The 16,565-nt window shown below is 37.5% G+C and overlaps 1 protein-coding gene and 1 non-coding gene across 4 annotated transcripts in view; both read left to right on the forward strand.

Moving 5' to 3' along the window:
• The window catches only part of HOMER1 (homer scaffold protein 1), a 154,485-nt gene that overhangs the window by 65,842 nt on the left and 72,078 nt on the right, over window positions 1-16,565 (forward strand). For all 3 annotated transcript variants that reach the window (XM_053587700.1, XM_053587706.1, XM_053587704.1), the window contains exons 3-4: window positions 3,664-3,795; window positions 8,934-9,026. In XM_053587700.1, coding sequence (XP_053443675.1) covers window positions 3,664-3,795; window positions 8,934-9,026 — 225 coding nt within the window. The remainder of the gene's footprint in view (window positions 1-3,663; window positions 3,796-8,933; window positions 9,027-16,565) is intronic.
• Window positions 2,966-3,093, forward strand: LOC128593019 (small nucleolar RNA SNORA63). Its single transcript, XR_008382210.1, has one exon. It is a non-coding gene; the product is annotated as a small nucleolar RNA SNORA63 (small nucleolar RNA).

Genomic DNA, 16,565 nt, shown 5'->3' on the forward strand with positions numbered 1-16,565 from the left:
TTTCTAATTACCTTGTAATAACTACTATAGTTTCTAGTTATTTTTTGGTAAGCTGTAGTAGTTTATTTGATTCAGCAAAACAGATATTTTTTTTTGCTTCTCACTGTCATCCCCATTTCTGCTCTTCATGATTGAATTGGAAAGCCAGGGTTATGGCACTACAAGATCTGTGTGCACATGATCTGTAAAGACATAACATTTCTACCTCTTTTCCTTAAAAGGACAATAACTCCAGGGTTGAGAGACATGTTTATAAATAGAACTAAAATTTGCCTTTTAAATGGATTCATAGGCTCCATGTATCCAGGGTGGTGGGTTCGAGCCTGGCCCCAGCCAGCTAACTGCAACAACAAAAAAAAGTCGGGCGTTGTGGCGCCTGTAGTCCCAGCTACTCGGGAGGCTGAGGCAAGAGAATCACTTAAGCCCAAGAGTTGGAGGTTGCTGTGAGCTGTGATGCTATGGCACTCTACTGAAGGTGACAAAATGAGACCCTGTCTCAAAAAAGGATTCATAGAAGCATTCTACTCAAAGAATCAATGAAATCGGAAAGTTTTTTTATTTTTAATTTTAGCTTGCTTGTTCATTCTTCTTCGTTTGAAGTACTCTTTTTTCTTTTTTTTTTGTTCATTTTCTTCTACCTCTGGAGATGCTCTTTCCTGTTGCCTCCCTAAGTACCTGGGATTACAGACACCCACCACAATGTCCGGCTGTTTTTGATGTTGGTAGAGACAGGGTCTTACTCTGGCTCACTGCTGCTCATACTGGTCTCGAATCTCTGAGCTCAGGCAATCCACCCGCCTCGGCCTCCCACGGCGCTGGGACTATAGGAGTGAGCCACCACGCCCGGCCCAAAAAGTTTTTTTTAAGTGTGGAATTGTCAATCATTTTAGAGTTTTTCTTCACTGATTAGAGAACAGATAATACAGAAGCAAAGAAAGATTGGAATGGAGATTAAAACAGACCTCTTAAACTTAAAAGCAGAAAGAAGATAATTTGAAATAGTTAAAATGGGGAGGGCTAATCAGAGACCTATAGCTCTGGTCGCCATCCCCCAGGCCCCCAGTAGCAGTCCATAGCCTATTAGGAACCAGGCTGCACAGCAGGAGGTGAGCAAATGAAGCTTTATCTGTTTGCAGCCGCTTCTACCTCTGGCATCGTTGCCTGAGCTCTGCCTCTTGTCAGATTCTCCCCATCCCCCGGACCATAGAAAAATTGTCTTTCATGAAACTGGGCCCTAAAAAGGTTGGTGACTGCTGACAGCACATTGGTTAGTTTTCTTAGATGCCTATAAAACCTTTTGCTACCCTATTTTTGAGAATTATTAAGGTTATATGTAAAATGCCATATCTTTTTGAAAACACTCACATCAAGCTCAGATGTGCCCTCCCCTCACATTCATTGGAACACTGAAGGACTACTACTACATCTAAGGGCATTCCCACTAGTCTTCACTTTCTTGCTTTTCACTTTATCACATCCTGGTCTTAGTCCTCACAGCACTGGACACTTTGTAAAATTATAATGGTTAGCTATCTATTTACTTGTGCATTTATTGACTCCTCATGTTCGAAAATGTAATCTACAACTACATTAACTCTCTTGTGGTATCTCAAATTTTTAGAATTGTGCTTGGCATTTAATAGGTACTCAGTAAAAAATGTTGAAGAAATGAATGATTCCATACCATTGTTAATAAAATTCTTCTCCATTTAGTCTTTCATTTAATGACAGCCCTACAAGTTAAGAGCGGTTGTTAGCCACATCTTACAGATCTAAAATGACATGCTGGGAAAGGCAGTTTTTGAACTGAAGGGTAAGGAAGCTATATAAGTATAAATATATAGATTTTGTTTGAGGTAAACCACTTGATTGAGGATAAGGGCTCTCGCATAACAATAGATGACACATCTACTATCTATGAGAGAAAGGAAGGAATCACTCTTTTTCTGTCTGTAGTAGAACAACTAATAAATATTTATACCGTTGTTCATAGTGAACAAATTTAGTTTTGCTCTGAAAATGCTTGGTTCTCATTCCACATTTAAGAGTTCACCAGATGACTGCTTATGGATTCATTAGCATTTATCTGTTATTATTAGAATCACTTTTTAATTTTAAATTTGGAGAGCATTGGACTACCTAATTAAAATTGATTCCTCACTTTTATGGTACTGGCAAAGGGGATGAGATGATATGTTCCTTGATGATAGGTGGAATTTATTATGGTGATCACCAAAGTTAATATTCAGTGACATAGTAAAACACTAGTTTTGTAATAAATATGCTTAAAATGACAATTTTCAGTATCACGAATCTGTACCACTTTATGCAAAAATAAACATTTATATAGTTGATCCTTGAATAATATGGGCTTGAGCTGTACAGGTCCACTTACATGTAGAGTGAAATTATAGTATTAATGGGAAGTGAAGTCTGAGTATATGGAGGGCAGACTTTTCATATATGTGTATTCTGTATGCGTATACACATGGACTTGAGTGTATGTAGATTTTGGTATACATAGGGGCTCTGGAACTAATTCCCTCTGTATATTGAGAAACAACTGTGTATTTGGAGATTTGTTTTTTCTTTGAATAAGGAAAAAAGTACTAACTGGTTGATAGGCTTTTCTATACCACGTATTTCAGTTAAATCAGTATTTTTTTTAATTTTGACACAGAGTCTCACTATGTCACCCTCAGTAAGAGTGCCAGGGCATCACAGCTCACAGCAACCTTAAACTCTTGGGTTTAAGCGATTCTCTTGCCTCAGCCTCCCAAGTAGCTGGGAATATAGGCACTCGCCACAACACCCAGCTATTTTTTGGTTGTAGTTGTCATTGTTGTTTGGCAGGCCTGGGCTGGGTTTGAACCTGCCAGCTCCCGTGTATGTGGCTGGTGCCCTAGCCTCTGAGTTGCTGGCACCCAGTCGGTTAAATTAGTTTTAATAAAACTCTTGATTATGAATGCAGGTCCTGTTACAATATCACTGAGGTGTTAATATTGTCGTTCCCCCTGCTTAAAGCAATTGATACATAACTATCTCTGTCTAACTCCATTCCATAGTAAGACAGAGACGCTTGGTCTCAAACATTTATCCTTTGGGAATACTGTGAAAATTGTGCCACAACATAAACATTGTCAAAGGTTGTGTTGCTTAGTCTCAAAAACATTTTTTTCCTTTAGCAGCTCTGTGACAGATTGTGTTACATAAAACTTAATCATTGTCTGTTTAAAAAAAAAAAAACTCTTGATTATGGATTTTAGAAAATTAGTGGGTTTTTTTTCTATTGATGTATTCATTTTTGGAAGAGTCTTTGGAGGGTGGGACCCTACTTTTAAATTAACAACTATTAAGGGCCATTTGTTTCCAGTACATATCATCCAAAATTAATAAATATTGATCCTAACTATTCAAAGTAAAGAAACTAACCACACTAAAAACTCTTTGGAATTTTTTGACAGAGTGCCATTATATTTATAGTTCTATTAGTTGCCATATTTTCTCACTGTCACTTATAATCCTAGGAACTGTTTCTGTAACTATGTGTTTAATATTGTGTCTTGTTAGTAATCCTAAATTTTTGTATAACTAAATGGTCTCGTATTTAAATGCCTATTTGCTAATTTTTGTCTGGTTATTCATACTTATTTTATTTCTCAGGCAATAATAAATAGCACTATCACCCCAAATATGACATTTACTAAAACATCTCAGAAGTTTGGCCAGTGGGCCGACAGCCGAGCAAACACTGTTTATGGACTGGGATTCTCCTCTGAGCATCATCTTTCAAAAGTAAGTTAAATCATAAGATCTGCGTGTAAATCTTCATCTCCAAGTCATATATCTTATATGTAAGAATACATGGAGAATATAAAGTATAGGGGAAATTTGTTTAAATTCTCAGAACAACTGTAGTGAGTTTAGAGCAAAATGCAAGAGATCATTGGATTTCATTGTCATTTGGAAGATTTATTGTACACATTAAGAATAGTCACCATTGGTTGAGAAGGATTTGTGTGGTTAACTGTATGTATGATAGGAGATGGAGATTATCACTTCAGAATACAAAATTAGCAGCCTCAATTGGAGATGGTCTGCAAAATAGGCAGACACCAGGCTCTTCTGAATTATGAAAACTCAAGTTGATAACGATTAAGATTCCAGCTTTTTGACATTATGGCAGGTACAATTAATTACTGTGTTTAGGGAAAATTGTGTTTTGTCTGTGTTCAGTTCTCTGATGCAGTGCAGTGTAAATCTGAAAGACAATATGAGGAATTCTTGGATAATACTAACCAAAAGAATTACTGTGGCAGAAAAGTCAATAAAATGCAGAGCATCACCAGGCCAAATGTTGGAAATAAAAATTGTCCTGTCTATAAGCAGAAGCCATTCAGTGTTCGTATCAACAGCACCTTGGGTTCTTGTGGATGTTGCATGGAAAGAATATATAAGGAAAAAGGGAAGCAATCTCAGGATACTACGATGATCAAGGAGATAATGTATTACTCACTTGGCTCTTCAGATCTTGGTCCACCAGGTCTAGATATGCATGCTTAAAACCTTTTTGAAGTATTCAATTAAAAAGGTAAACCCACATTTGAAACATTTTGCACATGGTTCATTATAAACAGGATCTGATAGCTTAAAAGTTGAAATTGTTGAAGTGCTGGATAATCAGGCTCTTGTGGATATATATTGTTTATATTGAACTTTAAGTTATTTTTTGCAGAAATCTAGATTCTTAAAAATGGTTGTTTTTTTTAAACTTACATTTTCATCACTTTTTATCAACTTGAAGTTATAATTAGGTCAGTAGTTGAAATAATCTACTTTGTTTTCTTCTGTTTTGGTTGTAAACATTGTTTAATGCTTTTTTCAAGGTTTTTTGTTATCTTTTAGATATGAATTATAATTTAAAACTCAATTTTACAGACATGGTAGCTCATGCCTATAATCCTAGCACTTTGGGAGGCTGAGGCCAGTAGATTGCTTGAGTTTAGGAGTTTGGGACCAGCCTAAGGAAGAGCAAGACCCTGTCTCTACTAAAAATAGAAAAACTAGCTGGACATGGTGGCTCATGCCTGTAGTCCCAGCTACTTGGAAGGCTCAGGCAAGAGGATCACTTAAGCCCAAGAGTTTATGGTTACTGTGAACTGTGACTCCATGGCACTCTACCCAGGGTAATCTCATAAAAGGAAAAAAAGAAAAGCTCAATTTTAAAACTATTTTAACTTTTGCCTTGGTGACTAAATCATTCTCTGTAAGGTGGTTAAAACAAACAAATATTATTTGATTTGGTTTCTCTTACACACACACACCTTATTCCTTAAATATATTTCTTGAATTGTGATAAAGGTATGAGCGTTAGATTCAAAGTATCTCAACATACAAGGGCACAGGCATCCAGCTAGATATTACCCATCCATAAATAATCCTCTTGGGGAATTACATGTTTATTCTAGTACTTTTTGGGGTTTTTTTGGAGACAGAGCCTCAAGCTGTCACCCTGGGTAGAGTGCTGTGGCTTCACAGCTCACAGCAACCTCCAACTCCTGGGCTCAAGCTGTTCTCCTGCCTCAGCTTCCCAAGTAGCTCAGACTAAAAATGCCTGCCACAACACCCGGCTATTTTTTGGTTGCACCCGTCATTGTTTGGTGGGCCCGGGCTGGATTCAAACCTACCAGCTTAGGTATATGTGGCTGGCACCTTAGCCACTTGAGCCACAGGACTATTCTAGTACTTTTGCCATGACTCAGAACATTTTTAGAACTTTTCTTTTGGAATTGTCTATTAAAAATTTTTAAAAAGTTAAAACTATAAGTATATTCCACTTGCTGAATTTCTTGACAATACAGGAATTAAGTTGTGGATTAATTTCTCAAATAAACTTGCATTAAATGATTTTTAGGTCTAATAAATTTGACTATAAATTCTTCATTAGATTTTTCACTGAGTAGCTAGCTAATGTAAAGGAATCATTTGTTAAATATTGTCAACATAATGTCTTTTTTTATTTGATTTTTTTCTCTGAGAATGTTTTATTCTTTTTTTTTTTTTTTTTTTTTTTTTTTGGTAGAGACAGAGTTTCACTCCATGGCCCTCGGTAGAGTGCCATGGCATCACACAGCTCAGAGCAACCTCCAACTCCTGGGCTTAAGCGATTCTCCTGCCCCAGCCTCCCAAGTAACTGGGACTACAGGCGCCCGCTACAATGCCCAGCTATTCTTTGGTTGCAGTTCAGCCAGGGCCGGGTTTGAACCCGCCACCCTCGGTATATGGGACCGGTGCCTCACTGACTGAGCCACAGGCACCGCCACGAATGTTTTATTCTTTAATAATTCTTTTTCCATTTAAGAGTTAGCATGTACTTCAATTAATCTTTCTGATGATGAATCCTCATATTGCAAGAGTGAATTCAATATTAGGAAACTGCCCTTAAGCCTTTGGAGCCAAGTGTAGTTTATTTACTCACTAGATCTGGCTCCAAGGGATTAACATCAGTCCTTTCAGAATGGTTTAATCCAAAGATGACAGAATCATGATTTATTTTTCGGGCTACTTCGAAACTAGTTATAGTACTTTGCAGACTGTAGGGAACCCAAAGGAGTTTATAATCTTTTACATAAATAAGCAAACATAAATATCCTGGCTAAAAATCATTAAAAACCATGAGTGAATCAAAGCGTTATAAAGGCTTGGATTAGGTTCTAAAGGCAATTCTAGGAAAGGGCCTCTGCAAGTAAGAGAAAGCCGAATCACTGGAAGAAATGTATGGTTCTCAGGTTGACTGGTATGAGCAATATTCCAGCCATGCTTAGATCGTTAGAGTGTTTACTGTTGTGTTTTCTTATGAAAACCTATACCTTTACTTTTTTCTTTTGCTGACAGCTAAGGATATAAAAATTAGCAATACTATATATAGGTTTTTTGTTTTTTTATTAAATCATAACTGTATACAATGATATGATTATGGGGCATCATACACTCACTTCATAAACCATTTTATATATAGGTTTTTATGAAGGTGAGACTCTTCAGAATATTAATTTTGGAATGCTAAATTAGTATAAGAAAACCCATGTACACTACTTCCAAATTATTCTTTTTATTTCTACTTTTTTAGCTTTGTATTCAGATTTTTTTTTAATGTAATGAGACAACTCTGTTCAATTATAGAAGTATTGTAACAAGTACAGATTCAGTTCTCTAGTTTACAGGTTTGTAGGTAGAGATGGCAGGGTTTAAGGTAAGAAGGAAAAGTTGTGATAAATGACAGACTTAATTTTGAATCTCCTCCATCTCTACAAGGGAAGTTAGAGTATCACACGCCTTTCTTTCCAAAACTTCCCTTCCCAAGATGGAAATGAAATCAGGATTGGCTTATAGGGGTTTCAGAATAGAACTATAATTTTATATTTTTATTGACCAACTCTTTAATTGTCCTTTTTTGTTTTTTGTCTCTGTGGCTTGAATCATAAATTATTGCCAACTCTAACAGCTATTTTAAGTTACTTAGAGATTTTAGGTTTTTAAATTTAGTTATTTTGTAGCCCTGACTTACTCTTTCTGATAAATGTTGGTAGACTAGCTTCCAGTTTCAGAACATAAGTAGATACTGTTTGAGGCCATGATCTTTTATAGTTTCTAATGAGTTCCTAAGAATTAGCGTTTCACATACAATAATTTTTGTCCTAAAGTTGTTGCCATTTTTATTTTATTTATTTATTTAGTTACTTATTATTATTATTTTTTGGAGACAGAGTCTTAAGCTGTCTCAACCTGGGTAAAGTGCCGTGGCATGATAGTTCATAGCAACCTCCAACTCTTGGGCTCAAACAATTCTCTTGCCTCGGTTTTTCTATTATTAGTAGAGACAGGGTCTTGATTTTGCTCAGGCTGGTCACAAACTTGTGAGCTCAAGATACCCACCCACCTTGGCCTTCCAGAGTGCTAGGATTATAGGTGTGTGCCATTGCACCTGGCCACCATTTTTATTTTTATTTTTATTTATTCATTTATTTATTTTTCAGACAGAGTCTCACTTTGCCGCTCTTGGTAGAGTGCTATGACATCACAGCTCACAGCAACCTCAAACTCTTGGGCTCAAGCAGTTCTCTTGCATCAGCCTCCCAAGTAGTTGGGACTATAGGCATCCACTACAGCGCCCAGGTATTTTTAGAGACAAGGTCTCACTCTGGGCTCAGGCTAGTCTCGAACTCATGAGCTCAGGCATTCCACCCACCTCAGTCTTCCAGAGTGCTAGGATTATAGGCATGAGCCACTGCGCCCAGCCTAAGTTGTTGCCATTTTTAAATATCTTTATGGAGTATTTATTCCTTTCTACTGCTGTACATTAGCTCTTTAAAAATCTTGGAAATTGTTATTTTGTCAACTAGTGATAATAGTAAATGCTAGTAGCAAAAATACAAATAGTAGACATCATAGTATTACATATTATGCCTTATAATGTAATAATATATATTATGCCTTTATATGTTACGTAAAGTTAAAAGCATTTTCTAAATACTGTAATGTTTACAAGTAGATATTTTAAAAACTCAGCGTTCTTGGTAATAAAACATAGTATGCCTATCTTCACTGATTCCACTTACCACTCTGGTCTTAATAAATTATTTCTCAACAACCAGGGGGTATATAGGTCAGCAAACTGACACTAAATTCTCATTTAGTTGTATTATGATGTTGTGAATGAGATTTGTCAAAATATTTTGTGATGCACACATACATGTTTGGTATTAGGTTTCTTTTTCTATCATTTTCATATTACACAAGCTGTAATTGAGTTGGTTGGAGGCTATGTTGCTTGCATAAGAGTCAGTTATTCAGAAAATGAGTAACTTTACTAAGGTAAAAGTGGACACTGAGTTATTTTTATGTGGTTAATGTATATAGTCTTTTACATTTAGTTTGCAGAAAAGTTTCAGGAATTTAAAGAAGCTGCTCGACTAGCAAAGGAAAAATCACAAGAGAAGATGGAACTCACCAGTACACCTTCACAGGTGGGTATTTCATTTCTCTTCTTATTTATAAACTTTGTTCATTTCAGATGCCAGAGTTGAATTTGGGAAAATAATGGCAAAATTAGTTTCCAAAGTAGATACAGAGTAATTTGTACTGGTGGAGAAAGGGGTTTTTTTATATGCCAATGTCTATGAGCATATTTTTTTTAGTAAAAATTTCAATTTAATAATTAAAATTCGGAGTATTGAATGTGCATATAACTTTAAAACAAAGGTACACAAAGATCATGGATTGGTCTATTATTTTCTTTTTCTTTTATTTTTCTATTTATTGTTGGGTATTCATTGAGGGTACAAGAAACCAAGTTACACTGATTGCATTTGTTAGGTGAAGTCCCTCTTACAATGGTGTCTTGCCCCCAAAAGATGTGGCACACACCAAGACCCGTCTCCCTCCCTCCTTCCCTCTCTCTGCTCTTCCTTTCCCCACCACTCCCTCCTTCTTTCTCTCTCTGCTCTCTCTTTCCCCCACGCCCACCATGTCATTAATTGTCATTAATTGTCCTCATATCAAAATTGAGTATATAGGATTTATGCTTCTACATTCTTGTGATGCTTTACTAAGAATAATGTCTTCCACTTCCGTCCAGGTTAATACGAAGGCTGTAAAGTCTCTATTTCTTTTAATGGCTGAATAGTAAAAGTATTCCGTGGTGTACATATACCACAGGTTGTTAATCCATTCCTGGGTCAGTGGGCATTTACGCTGTTTCCACATTTTGGCGATTGTAAATTGAGTGCAAGTGTCCTTATGATAAAAGGATTTTTTTTCCTTCTGGGTAGATGCCCAGTAATGGGATTGCAGGATCAAATGGGAGTGGAGTTCTTTCAGGGTTCTCCATACTTCCTTCCTAAAAGGTTGTATTATTTTGCAGTCACCAGCAGTGTAAAAGTGTTCTCTTCTCTCCACATCCACGTGAGCATCTACAGTTTTGAGATTTTGTGATGTGGGCCATTCTCGCTGGGGTTAGATGATATCTCAGGGTGGTTTTGCTTTGCATTTCTCTAATAATTAGGGATGATGAGCATTTTTTCATATGTTAGTCATTCGTCTGTCTTCTTTAGAGAGGGTTCTATTCATGTCTCTTGCCAATTGATTATGAGATTGTTGGCTTTTTACATGTGGATAAATTTGAGTTCTCTATAGATACTAGTTATCAAGCTTTTGTCTGATTCAAAATATGCAAATATCCTTTCCCATTGTGTAGGTTGTCTATTTGCTTTGATTATTGTCTCATTAGCTGTACAGAAGCTTTTCAGTTTAATTAAATCCCATTTGTTTATTTGTTTATTTTTTATTATTATTATTTTTATTTTTTATTTTTTGCAGTTTTTGGCCAGGGCTGGGTTTGAACCCGCCACCTCCAACATATGGGGCCGGTGTCCTACCCCTTTGAGCCACAGGCGCCACCCTACTTTTTATTTCATTTTTGTTGTTGTTGTTGCAGTTGCCACGGCAATCTTCTTCATGAAGTCTTTCCCCAGGCCAATATCTTCCAGTGTTTTTCCTATGCTTTCTTTGAGGATTTTCATTGTTTCATGCCTTAAATTTAAGTCCTTTATCCATCTCAAATCAATTTTTGTGAATGGAGAAAGGTATGGGTCCAGTTTCAGTCTTTTACATGTGGATATCCACTTCTCCCAGAACCATTTATTAAATAGGGAGTCTTTCCCCCAAGGTATGGTTTATCGAGGATTAGGTAGTTATAAGATGTTAGTTTCATTTCCTGGTTTTCTATTTGATTTCAAATGTCTATGTTTCTATTTTTGTGCCAGTACCATGCTGTCTTGACCACTATGGCTTTGTAGTACAGACTAAAATCTGGTATGCTGATGCCCCCAGTTTTGTTTTTATTACTAAGAACTGCCTTAGCTATATGGGTTTTTTTTTCTGGTTCCATACAAAATGCAGAATTTTCCAAATCTTGAAAGTAAGATGTTGGTATTTTAATAGGGATGGCATTGAATCAGTAGTTTGCTTTGGGAAGTATAGACATTTTAACAATGTTGATTCTTCCCAGCCATGAGCATGGTATGTTTTTCCATTTGTTAATATCCTCTGCTATTTCCTTTCTGAGGATTTCATAATTTTCTTTATAGAGGTCCTTCACCTCCTTTGTTAGGTATATTCCTAGCTATTTCATTTTCTTTGAAGCTATGGTGGAGGGAGTTGTGTCCTTAATTAGCCTTTCATCTTGACTGTTATTGGCGTATACAAAGACTACTGACGTCTGGACATTGATATTATATCCTGAGACATTACTGTATTTTTTGATGACTTCTAGGAGTCTTGTGGTTGAGTCTTTCGGGTTCTCTAAGTATAAGATCATGTCATCAGCAAAGAGGGAGAGTTTGACCTCCTCTGCTCCCATTTGGATTCCCTTTATTTCCTTGTCTTGCCTAATTGTATTGGCTAGAACTCCAGCACTATGTTGAATAGTAAAGGTGACAGAGGACAACCTTGTCTGGTTCCAGCTCTAAGAGGAAAAGCTTTCAGTTTTACTTCATTCAGTAAAATATTGGCTGTGGGTTTGTCATAGATAGCTTCAATCAGTTTCAGAAATGTGCCACCTATGCCTATACTCTTTAGTGTTCTAATTAGAAAAGGATGCTGGATTTTATCGAATGCTTTTTCTGCGTCTATTGAGAGGATCATATGGTCTTGGTTTTTACTTCTGTTAATATGATGGATAACGTTTATGGACTTGCATTTATTAAACCAGCCTTGCATCCCTGGGATGAAACCTACTTGATCATGCTGTATGACTTTTTTGATGATAAGCTGTTATCTGTTGGCTAGGATTTTATTGAGAATTTTTGCTCTATATTCAAGAGTGAAATTGGTCTGAAATTCTCCTTTTTGTTTGGGTCTTTTCCTGGTTTTGGTATCAGGGTGATGTTTGCTTCGTAGAATGTGTTGGGGGAAGATTGCTTCTCCTCATTTTTTTGGAATAATTTCTGCAGTACAGGAATAAGCTCTTCCTTGAAGAGATAGATAGAATTCTGGTGTGAAGCCATCTAGACCAGGGCATTTTTTGGTTGGAAGCTTTTTTTATTGTTTCTTTAATCTCAGTGCTTGAAATTGGTCTGTTCAGGAGCTCCATTTCTTCCTGGCTAAGTCTAGGCAGAGGGTATGATTCCAAATATTGATTCAATTTCCTTCACATTGTCAAATTTCTGGGCATAGAGTTTCTGGTAGTATTCAGAGATGATCTCTTGTATCTCTGTGGCATCAGTTCTTATTTCCCCTTTATCATTTCTGATTGAGGTTTCTAGAAATTTTATTTTTCTATTTCTAGTTAGTCTGGCCAAAGATTTGTCTATTTTATTTATTTTAAAACAAAAACCAACTTCTTGTTTCATTAATTTTCTGAATGATTCTTTTGTTTCCAGTTTCATTGATTTCCAATTTAATTTTGGATATTTCTTTTCTTCTGCTGGATTTAGGCTTAGATGTTCTTCTTTTTCCAATTCCATAGGATGGCTTGTGAATTTGTTGATGCGCTGTCTTTCTGTTTTTCAAATGTAGGAATCTAAAGCGATAAATTTTCCTTTCAGAACTGCTTTTGCAGTATCCCACAGCTTTTGGTAGCTTGTGTCGTCATTGTCGTTATGCTCAAGGAAGTTAATGATTTCATCTTTTATTTCTTCCTGCACACAATTGTCATTCAACAGAAGGTTGTTTAATTTCCATGCCTTCGTATGGGGTTGAATGTTTTTGTTGGAGTTGAGTTCCACCTTTATTACCTTACGGTCTGAGAAGATACAAGGTAAAATTTCAATTCTTTTGACTCTGTTGAGGTTTGTTTTGTGTCCTAGAATATGATCAATTTTGGAGTATGTTTCATGGGGCAATGAGAAGAATGTATATTCTTTTTTTTTTTTTTTTTTTTTGTGATTTTTGGCCGAGGCTGGGTTTGAACCCGCCACCTCTGGCATATGGGACCTGCGCCCTACTCCTTGAGCCACAGGCGCCACTATATTCTTTATCTTTGGGATGGAGTATTCTATATGCATCTGTCAAGCACAGTTGTTCTAGGGTCTCATTTAAATCTCTTATATCTTTGTTTAATTTCTGTTTAGAGGATCTGTCCAGCTCTGTAAGAGGAGTGTTAAAGTCCCCTGTTATGATGGTATTATCAGATGTCATATTGCTCAGACTGAGTAAGGTCTGTTTCAAGAATCTGGGAACATTTAAATTGGGTGCATAAATATTTAGAATTGAAACGTCTTCTTGTTGTATTTTTCCCTTGACTAATATAAAGTGACAATCTTTGTCTTTTTTGACTTTAGTTACTTTAAATCCACATGTATCTGAAAATAAGATTGCAACTCCTCTTTTCTTCTGAATTCCATTTGCCTGAAAAATTGTCTTCCAACCCTTGACTCAGAGTTTTAATTTGTCTTTTGAAGCTAGGTGTGTTTCCTGCAGACAGCAAATGGATGGCTTGTGTTTTTTAATTCAGTCAGCCAATCTGTGCCTCTTCAGTGGTGAATTCAAGCCATTAACATTTATTGAGATAATTGATAAGTATGATAGTGTTCTATTCATCTTATTTTGTGAGAGTGCATTGCTTAGTTTTATCTTTTGCATCAGTGTGTAAGTTAGGTTCTGTCCTTTAATTTCTGAGTTCTTACTTTGCTGTTGATTCATTGTGCTGATGGTCAGTGTGTAGAACAGGTTGAAGTATTTCCTGTAGAACTGGTCTTACGGTGAATTTCCTCAATGTTTGCATATCAGTAAATGATTTGATTTCTCCATCAATTTTAAAGCTTAGCTTAGCAGGATATAAAATTCTTGGCTGGAAATTGTTCTGTTTAAGTAGATTAAAGGTAGATGACCATTGTTTTCTTGCTTGTAAACTTTCATTAGAGAAGTCTGCAGTCATCCTGATGGATTTGCCCCTATAGGTCAACTGGCGCTTACACCTGGCAGCTCGAAGAATCTTTTCTTTTGTCTTGACTTTGAACAGGTTCATCACAATGTGTCTTGGAGAAGCTCCGTTAGAGTTGAGGCAGCCTGGAGTCCGATATCCCTCTGAAAGGAGTGTGTCAGAAACTTTGGTGATATTTGGAAAATTTTCATTTATAATATTCTCTAGTATGGCTTCCATTCCCCTGGGACATTCTTCTTCCCCTTTTGGGATACTTATAACTGGTATGTTTGAACACTTCATAAAGTCCCATAATTCTGTCAGTGAATGTTCTGCTTTCTCTCTCTTCTTTTCTGCCTCTTTAACTATCTGAGTTATCTCAAGTGCTTTGTCTTCTACCTCTGAGATTCTTTCTTCTGCATAGTCTAATCTGTTGTTGATACTTTCTATTGCATCTTTAAGTTCCCTAATTGACTGTCTTGGTTCCTTCAGCTCTGCTATATCCTTTCTATGTTCTTCATATCATTCATCTCTCTCTTTTTTTTTTTTGCAGTTTTGGGTGGGGCTGGGTTTGAACCCACCACCTCCAGCATGTGGGGCCAGCACCCTACTCCTTTGAGCCACAGGTGCCACCCTTGTTCATCTCTTATTTGATTCTGTTTTTGGATTTTCTTTTGGTTATTTTCCACTTTGTCAGCAGTTTCCTTCATTCTTTCTATCTTTCCTTTATTGTTTTCATCATGTGTATTCTAAATTCCCTTTCTGTCATTTCTAACATTTCTTTATAGGTGGAATCCTGCAGTACTACCTCACAGTCCCCTGTGGGAGTTGCTCTGGACTGGTTTTTCATGTTGCCAGGATTTTTCTGCTGATTCTTCCTCATGAGTGTTTTCTTTTTTCTGATTCCTTGCCCTAATTTTTCTTTTACTTCCTCTTGCTCTTTAAGTTACCATGCCTCTTGACTAGGGTTTCAGTGAGTCCCTGTGTGCCAAACCTGGTCTCACTTTATGCCCTTGAGGGCCAAGACTGTCAGGAATCTCAGTCCCTGCCTTTAGGCTGCTCAGTCACTAGATTACTTGCTCTGGCTGATCCTTGCTCTGTGACCCTGAGCAAGGGCAGAACTTGCCAGAGCAGTTCTCCCACAATGGCTCCGCGTGGCCCACAGCTGAACATTATTAGCTCCACTGGGCTCAGTGGCTCAGTCTGGGGCCCTAGACAACACTTAAAGTTCTCCACATTCTTGCCCAAGTTCTCCCAAGATAGTTCAATTCAGTTCCAAGTCCAAAAAATACCAAACAGCTCACAGGTAAGGCCTTTCCAGTTTGCAATCTCACTGCTACTGTACTGACAGCTGCCAGCCAGATTATACGGAACGAACACACACAACCACTTGGCAGTTCTCTTGTGGCTTTTATCCTCCTCATGGGGTCCAGAAGTCTCTTGCCGACTCCCTGTGCCCCCAAAGGGATGTTTCTGGGCAGATCCCACCAGCCAGAGATGCCTGGGTCTTCTCTCCTCAGTCTCACCATGCCTAGTTGCAAGGAAGCTGTTACTCGGCTGCCATCTTGCTCCTCCCCCCCACCCCACTCCCGTTAATAGATACTTTTTGTATATATACACATATATACATATTTATATTTTAATTTCCAATCAATATCGGTACAGATGTTTAGGTTACATTGTTTTCAGTTCTAAGGTAAAGTTTAAGTTGTCTGGTCTATTATTTTATTTCATTTTATTATTTCATTTTATTTTTTGAGACAGAGTCTTAGTATGTCACCCTCAGTAGAGTGCTGTGGCATCACAGCTCACTGCAACCTGAAACTCTTGGGTTTAGGTGATTCTCTTGCCTCAGCCTCTAAAGTATCTACAGGCGCCCGCCACAATGCCCAGCTATTTTTTTTATTGTATCTGTCGTCGTTTAGCAGGCCCAGGCCAAGATTTAAACCCACCAGCCCTGGTGTATGTGGCCAGTGCCCTGACCACTGAGCTACAGGCGCCGAGCTAGTTTATTGTTTTATATAAGGGTTAGTCAAATATGGCCACAGGAATACTCATGGCAGAGGCTTGGGAAAACAAAGTTTATTACACTCACAGGTCCTAGAAACAGACAAAGCCTCAGTGGTCAAGAAGGCAGCAAGTAGGAGCAAGTACTGAAGGAGAGCCTTTATTGGAGTTGCCATGGGAAAGACAAAGCAGGGCAAGGGAAACAGTTTAAGGTTGTCTGGTTTGAGTGCTGAGTGCTGTGGCTCATGCCTGTAATCCCAGCACTTTGGGAGGCTTAAGGCAAGGGAGGAAGATCCCTTGAGACTCCCTTGGAAAAGATAGCAAGACTGTATCTCCAGGAAAAAAAAAAAAAAAAAAAGGTGGGTGTGCCTGTAGCCGAAGCTACTGGGTGGATAGTTGGGGGCTACAGGCAGGGTGGGGTGGAGCTGAGGAATTTGGGGTCACATTACATTGAACTATGATCACCCCACTGAACTCCAGCCTGGGCAACAGAGACCCTGTTTCTAGCAAAAGTAATACCTTAAGCTCATCAGTATTTGAGAGCCAAAAGCCAAAAAATATGGACTTTGATTCATCTTTTCAAAACATTTGAAGTTTGATAGTTAATTTAATGTACAGAAGCCAGAGTTGATCATTT

This window comes from Nycticebus coucang, chromosome 1, assembly GCF_027406575.1.
Source record: "Nycticebus coucang isolate mNycCou1 chromosome 1, mNycCou1.pri, whole genome shotgun sequence".
NCBI lineage: Eukaryota > Metazoa > Chordata > Mammalia > Primates > Lorisidae > Nycticebus > Nycticebus coucang.